The sequence below is a fragment of the Aphis gossypii genome, chromosome 2 (assembly GCF_020184175.1).
Source record: "Aphis gossypii isolate Hap1 chromosome 2, ASM2018417v2, whole genome shotgun sequence".
Classification (NCBI taxonomy): domain Eukaryota; kingdom Metazoa; phylum Arthropoda; class Insecta; order Hemiptera; family Aphididae; genus Aphis; species Aphis gossypii.
This window is the reverse complement of record NC_065531.1, coordinates 49,980,525-49,988,723: the sequence shown is the minus strand read 5'-3', so window position 1 is coordinate 49,988,723 and position 8,199 is coordinate 49,980,525. Positions and strand designations below refer to the sequence as shown.

At 26.1% G+C, this 8,199-nt stretch overlaps 1 protein-coding gene across 1 annotated transcript; it reads right to left on the bottom strand.

Annotated features, from left to right (window-relative positions):
* Nucleotides 1–2,646: 2,646 nt before the first annotated feature.
* On the bottom strand, nucleotides 2,647–7,732 carry LOC114125169 (probable transaldolase). The gene is made up of 8 exons (XM_027988696.2): nucleotides 7,410–7,732; nucleotides 5,509–5,632; nucleotides 4,685–4,792; nucleotides 4,448–4,579; nucleotides 4,238–4,363; nucleotides 3,358–3,494; nucleotides 3,182–3,292; nucleotides 2,647–3,120 (listed from the first exon to the last, which is right to left on the bottom strand). Exons 1-8 carry the CDS (start codon nucleotides 7,501–7,503, stop codon nucleotides 2,951–2,953), a joined length of 1,002 nt encoding a protein of 333 aa, XP_027844497.1. The 5' UTR covers nucleotides 7,504–7,732; the 3' UTR covers nucleotides 2,647–2,950.
* Nucleotides 7,733–8,199: the final 467 nt, after the last annotated feature.

The following is an 8,199-nucleotide window of genomic DNA, read 5'->3' as shown; positions in this document are numbered from 1 at the left end:
ATTTGAATACATTATATACCTACCTAAAATATATCCTATATTCACAATCACCTAATTTAGTATGACTTCTAATAGAAGTTTATGAGGTACTTTTTGAACATCGCATAGAAGTTAACATGGTCCTATAATCACCAACAGATTATCTAGGGGCTAGGGTAGTTAGCTATTGATATCACATATAATTAACATAATGATGATAAATAGATGTGGTAAGAATAACTTCTCAGCGATTATTAAATTCAATATCACTCGACTTGGCATTAATAGACTTATTACTATCTCTAGATCATCGCTAAGCGCAAGCTATGAACATCACAGATCACAAAATGATATCTATGAGATGTCCTTTTTTGGGGGATTGTGCACACTGGAATAGATATTATAATATACTATACCTACTACCGGGCCTATGCCCTATTGTTGGTACTATAATGTAGCATATATGATATAGGTACCTACCTACCTACTATAATACTATATTATAATTACTTAAGTATTATAATATTACCTTAGTTCGTTCCATATTATAATAATAATTTATTTTGTCAAACTAAAAAAAAAAAAAAAAAGAAAAAAAAAAAAATTAAATTAATTATTTTATACAGTAGAAAAATAATTTTGACACTGTTAACCACTTAGGAGCCATTTTTATAGGTGATACTGGAGAAACCAATCAGAATTCTTATCAAGTACATAGTATTCAGGAAGATAACCATGGTAACACTTCTTTAATTAATTAAATAGATCTCTACACCATTTACACTATAATCTACATGTCGGGTTTTCGAGAAGGATGGCAGTGGACATAAAAATGGAGTATAATAATGTATTGCACAAATTTTGATTTGTACATTATTTTGGTTAGTTCCGAGTTCGGTGATTGTGCTTAATTTTAAGTCATTTTGTTAGGAAAGGTTTGAAACATACCACGATGAGTGCATGAGTAGCCTTAATGCTATATTGATTGAAATGCCTAAATTGGCCCGATGTTGGATGGTTTGCCAGAACCGCAAATTGCGAGACCATAACTAGATTATATGAATGAATCGGCTTACTGATTAACTTACATATAAATAGTTTGTGTTGAATTGGTAGTATTTTGGAGTTTAAGATAGGATGAAGGAGATGAAATCTATTGTTTGCTGATTTTCTTTCTTTTAAATGGGGAACCCATATTAGTTTTTTGTCGAGTATTAGGTATGCCTGTATATTACTTAATTTAAGATTAATTTTAATACATTATTAAACATTTAACTTATAGACATAATATAAGTATCCATATAGATAATCTCTTATAATAAAGTGACTTGTAAATCCATCAAATTTAACAAGATATTGTAGTGGACACACAGCTTTTAGTCTTTAGATGTTATTCAACTATAACGATGTCTGCTAGGTTTAGACTACAGCCTCATTAAATAAATGAGTGTCAAATAAAAAAAACATCTGCTGTTTAAGTTATTGGAAAATAATCGACACAAAATATTTATTAAACATTTTTTAAATACCTATTATAATAGGTATACTATAATTTCTGAACTAAAAATAGGTCATTAACACATTCGAAACGGATCACGCGCATAACGCGTGTTAACTGTTATGGACTACGGATTTCGGCGGACATTATTTATAATGGACGGAGCGTTTTTATTTTTTTTTTAACTTTTTTAAAATATTTAATGCTTCGTCAATATTTAACCGATTTTGAAAAACAAAATACCTATTAACAAAGCAGTTATTATTAAAATATACTGTTACAAAAAAAAAAAGTCGACTAGCCTAATAAAAGTGCTAAAATAACTAATAAAAAAAAGTAATAGTTTACAAATAAAAATGAAATATAATAATTACAACCAATAATTTTGTTTTGTATGATATGTTTCAAAACATTGATCAACACATAGTGGTACATCGCATATTTTACAATAATAAGAAGTTTCTTTTCTTCCTCTTATACCATTCATATATTTCCCTTTATCGGCGCACACTTTACAAACTCTCCTAGGGTTCTTCTTTGAACGCGTAGATGGAATTCTTGAAATAAAATGACGACCAATAAGTCTATTTGAATTTTCTACGGGATTAATAATACGTTATATAGTATGTAGTATTGTAGTTATTGTTTAGTATAAATGGTAAATTGTAGTATTAAAATCGTTAATAGTCTTTCTATAAATATTCAATGCAATTCATAGTTTAAAATCTCTTTGATGAAAAATATGTCAATATTTGATGTACCTACACATTGTGTATCATTATTATTATTATTATTATTTTATAAACATTAATTTTAGCCTTCGGCTTCTTTCATGCTCATTTATACATATACCTATTGATATATTATGTGTATGTATATTATTATAAACTAATTCTATGTTATATGTGTATTTAAAAATATACTTAGTAAATACATACTTAAAAAGATAGAATAAAATATAATTCACGAGAAATATTATCCAAAATATTTGAAACAAAATTAGAAGTCAATAGATATTATTTCTGTAGGCAAAACGCAATTGTTGCCATCACTTAAAAATAAATTAAAAACAGTGCACTTCAGGGAGCCTACCATTTATACAATTTAATTTTCGATGTTAATAATTGTTGCACTATCGATACTATCGATTGATGAAAATACGAAAAGTGTAGGATTGAATTGAATTTAATATCCATGTCAAAAAGTCATCACGCGCTCAGCTCGTGATTCGTCCTCAATGTATTTTTCTATTATTGTGTTTCATCTTGAATGTGTTAACAATTATCACAAATAAAAATTAATAAGTGTAACAGAATAAAAACTTTTCATACATTTTTTTAAAAATTAATTTCTTCTCAACACTACATATAATTTTAATAGTAATAATAATAACTGAAATAAAAGTATATAAATCATTACATTTAATAACATTTTGATCTTAATAACATAAAAAATAAGACACTAATAGTGTATTTAATTGATTTTACTCAACATCTCTGTAAGAATTTTCTCAAGTTTACGAGAGTCAGCTGCAAAATTTCTTATTCCTTCAGACAACTTATCATTGGCCATTTTGTCTTCATTCATTTCCCAACGGAATTTAGCTTCATCAATTTCAATTTTATTTAAATCTGATGCTTTGCCTAAAATCAAATATATTATTTCAAAACTTGAATAAAATTTAATATTTAAATAAATATTTACCGTTTTTTACTGTTAAATACTCTGTGAGTGGCTCGTTAGATAATTCTAATTCCTCGAGCAGTTTTGGACTAATTGTTAATAAATCACATCCAGCCAATGCTTTGATTTCACCTAATTTCAACAATATAATACGATTAGTATAAATTGGTTCAGTCCACATAAAGTATTAATATTACCAATGTTACGGAATGATGCACCCATCACAACGGTTTTATAGTTGAATTTTTTGAAATAGTTGTAAATGTTAGTTACTGATTGTACACCTGGATCTTTTAAAGGCTCAAAACTTTTCTTGTCGGTGTTTGCAACATGCCTAATACATATATATTATATATTAAATGATTATATCAATATTTCTTAAAAGTATTTATAATTATGTAAGAAGCAACAGCTTTAGCAGCTACTGAATACTAAGTATAAGATTATCAATGAATCGTACACATTGTATTCATAATTTTAATCGAAAAAAGTATTGTTTACATTATAAAAAAAAAATATTTTCATACAAATGAAATTCAACAACATATTTGATAATTTATTTTTAAATTTAGAAGCAAGCACTTTTAAAAATTTTGTCTCAACCCCATCACTCTTATTTATCTACATTTACACTGCACTCAAAACTGCTGAAAGAATAACAAAAAAACTCAATAACCATGTATGTCAAATTCATTTGTTGGAGGAAAAAGTGTCACAATTGTATTTGAACTTTTTTTATTAAGTATTGATCACATGAAATATAGATTTAAAAATGAATAATAAATAATAATAATACAACAAATTGATTGATAATATTATAAAAGTAAGAAATGTAATGTTTATAAATATTTATGGATAGAATAGGTATTCATAACAAATTAAAATGGCAAAAATACTAATACAGAGATGTATATTGTTATACTCTGAATGAAATCCCATCCTCAATGAACACAACATACATGGTTATTATTGATTGCAATTTGGCATTGTATATAGTAAACTAAAATAATATTGCAGGGAGTAGAAAAATGGAGAACTATTCTATTTTTAAATTTTTAAATTAGTTAATAAATTTACCAATCCAAAATACGGCCAACGAAAGGAGATATTAAAGTAACATCAGATTCAGCACAAGCAATGGCTTGATAAAGAGAAAACAGTAAAGTTAAATTGCAATGAATTCCATGCTCTTGTTCCAAAACTCTGAAAACATTTGAAATAAATATTTATATATAAATTTACATTGATAATAATTTTGAAAAATTTGTGAAATAGTATTATACTTACTTAGCTGCTTGAATACCTTCCCATGTGGAAGCTAATTTAATTAATACACGTTCTTTGGGAATTCCAGCCTTTTCATACATTTTAATGTATTTTATAGCTTTTGCAATACTTGCTTCTTTGTCAAAAGACAATCTTAAATAAACAATAATGGTTTTATAATTAAGAGTATTATTTATTCATTAAAAATTCACACTCTTTAACTTTTTGGTATACATTATATTGTATTTTAAAACATACCTAGCATCAACTTCAGTGGACACTCGTCCTGGAATTAGAGATAAAATTTCAGTACCAAATAACACAACAAGATTATCCATGGCTTCTTCAGTTTGTTCTTCAATTGTCCTATGATCAGTAAAATACATTTTAAAATACAATTTATTTAAAAGATTTGTAAATACATGAACTTTACCATATTATACTAAGTTTGTAACCACATAAATTATATTGTTATTTATAACAAAACCTAATCTTAGAAATTATACCTTAATTTATTTAAACAAAAATGAATCATATCTTTTTCATTAATAATTAGTGATCAGAAATAACAATATGTGTCAAACAAAAAATATTAAAATGTTCTTTCAAAAGGCACTAAATATCAGCTATATCATTTAAATATCAGAATATTATAAGTAGTTAAATGGATTGAAAGCGAGGATTTTCTATCACTTTATAATACACACGTAATATAAGATCGACTTTTTCCCATTTTTCATTTTAAAAAGTTATGCTTGAGTACTTTTAAATATAAATTCAAAATTTACCTATTTCAGAGTTTTTAAAACTAGATCAATTGTTATATTGGGATTCTAATTCCTAAGTTCTAGTTAATTTAAATTACATAGTTACTTGTTTATTAAATAAAAAGACAGAAATTCACCACTTCTAATTCCTGTAGCATTTTAGCAAAACTGTTTGTTTTTAATTTTCAAATCATTACACTTTAGATGGCTTAACTTGTTTTCGAGTTTTTAGCCAATAAAAATATTAGTTAAATTTAAATTATTTATTGTATGTATACAAAAAAAAATACTGATTAATGTAGAATTTTAACTAACTTTCCATTTGCAACTGCTAATTTCAGAGCTTTTGATATCAAATCTTTGTATTGAGGCATTTTGGCTGCAGCTAGGATAAGACTTGGATTTGTGGTAGCATCAGTAGGTTTATACTTTTTCATGGCTAGAAAAAATTTTAAATAGATTAATTAAAATTTAATAGATAGCTAACTAACTTTCAACAATTTTACACACTATTAATAAAAACTATAAACATAATAATAGGTAAATATCTAGAAAATTGAAAATTACTACAGAAAATACCTGATTAAAATCTGTACAATATTATTAAATGTTCATTATTTAGACATTTGTACAATTAATTTTAGGTATAATTATTTTATATTTATATTTTTTTGCAGGTGTGACACAAAGAAGAAAGTTATATATTTAAACCCGTAAATGATACAGGAAATGAAAGGTTAGTTTCTTCATTAGAGGAAAAACTCGATAGTCACAATCAAGACATAGACTTATATTTAAATACCAATGTGATTGATGATGCTAAAAAGTATAAATTGTAGCACTCATGGATTAAAATTAATAATTATAAGTTTCCCTTTTCACAAAACGAATAATTAATTTTCAATCTGATTGGTTCGGACAATTATGTGGTTAATTTATTTCAAGCATATAGAAGGTGTATTATATAAAATTTGCATATTGTGTTCGAATAATTTTTCTAGTATAGGTTCACATCAATGATTAAAAGCTGAAATTAGTTTAAGTGTCTTTTAAGAAATATAAAGACAGAACTGAGTGTTCTAACCAACATTTAAAAATTTAATATTTTTTACTTCATTTTAGAAGTTTTCTTTGAAACTTTATTCATTACAAAAATATTAAATGCAAAATAAAATAATTCGTAAAGATCAATATTTAAAAATATTGAAGTCGTTAATGAGAAATAAATAAACCAAAAATTAAAATTATGTTAACTTCTTATTATATAAATATGAAAGTGGACAACCTTAACACCCCCCCTCCCAAATAAAAATCTTTTTTAGTGTATGCCTCTGTTTTTCTGAACTTCTAATAATATTGAAGATTTTTGATATCAGCTTCTTTACCTAATCATGTCATAGAATTATATCTGCTGATTTTTATTTAAAGAATATGTTATTTTCATTTAATCGATTAATTAAGTAATTTATCAATATTTAAACTTAACAATTTGTATTAGTTTTATCAATCCTGTTTTACCTACAACATATAATATTCAATAAACGGTACAGAGTTCAAGGGCATTTAATCCTAATAAGAGATAAAGAAATGTAATTTCCATAGGTTATATTTTAATGATATTTTAAAATGAAAAAAAAAGCACAGGCGACTATAGTTATAGGATACCTGTGATTTTTAAAACAACAACTACCTACTAGAGCAATTAGTAGATTTGCTTTAATATATCAACATTTTATAATATGAATTACCTATATATAAACATTCCACAACAGGCTCAGCAACCCCCACTTATATAGGCTTACTTTTACTTTTTTTAAATATTGTACAACTATTTTTAGAGCATTGTTACAAGTACACTATGTATCTACATAATAAAACCAGAAATTTTGAAAGTGAAAGGCACTACACAAATTAGGTGAATATAGCAGAATATAATATAAATAAGTTATTTTATGAACTATAGACTTTTTGAAACAAAATATAAAATAACAGAATTTCAAATAGATATAACATTCAATAATCAAGTGGTGTAGATTTTAAAAATATTTAATTATCAGCATAGTCCATCAATTAGTCAAAGTACATTAGTTACCTTAATAATATAAACCATAAGAAAGTTGAAAGTTGTTAATAATAATTATATTGTATTAATATGTTTAAACCTATAGTTGACTACCAATAATCATTCTATGGTATTTTAGCGGTTCGATACATACTTTCAAAATCTCCAGTGTCAGCTACGACAACGGTAAAGTTCTTGAGCTGAGCCAACGCCGACATTTTTGACTTCTTAGACGACGGTTCTGTCATTTTAATAAAATATAAGATGTAAGTTGTATCAGAGACAATTCAAAATCCGGACAAGCGTGAACGGCGGTTTATCATTGACTAACAAGTAACAGTAAGTTTTGAACTGAACCAGCGCTGTGGCTCAAGGATGTAGTAGGAACTACCTGTAAGAATTGGGAAGTCTATCTGATATTCTGATTAGGGAAACGTAAAATGAACATAACCTCCGCTTGAACTCTACAGCGGCACTACTGCCAATCGTCCGGCCAAGTGCCGACAGAAATCCGACAGGTTGGTCATTCTTTGATCGCGGGCAGCAAGGTGATTGGCGCTTGTAATGATGGTGAAGGTGAAAAAACGAGTTCGTTTAGGTTTAATTTATATTTTATATTTTATAATGGTTATCGTTCACTTGCTCGCCAGAAAAATTAAAAATACTTGGCAGTTAAAAAAAAAAAAAATTTTATAATTTATATTTTATATCAATTATTATCAATTATCAATGTCTGGGAAGCTAACTGTTATTATATTCTATTTTTTTTTAATTATTAATTATTATATTTTAATATTTTATCGAATAAAATTTATTCAAACTTTTTGCTTAATTTTGTATCATAATAATATACATATTATTCATGTATTATTAAATAATATGTTACGCATTGAAAGAATTTAATTTATTCGATTGCTGTGAAAAAAAAAACATAATTCAGATAA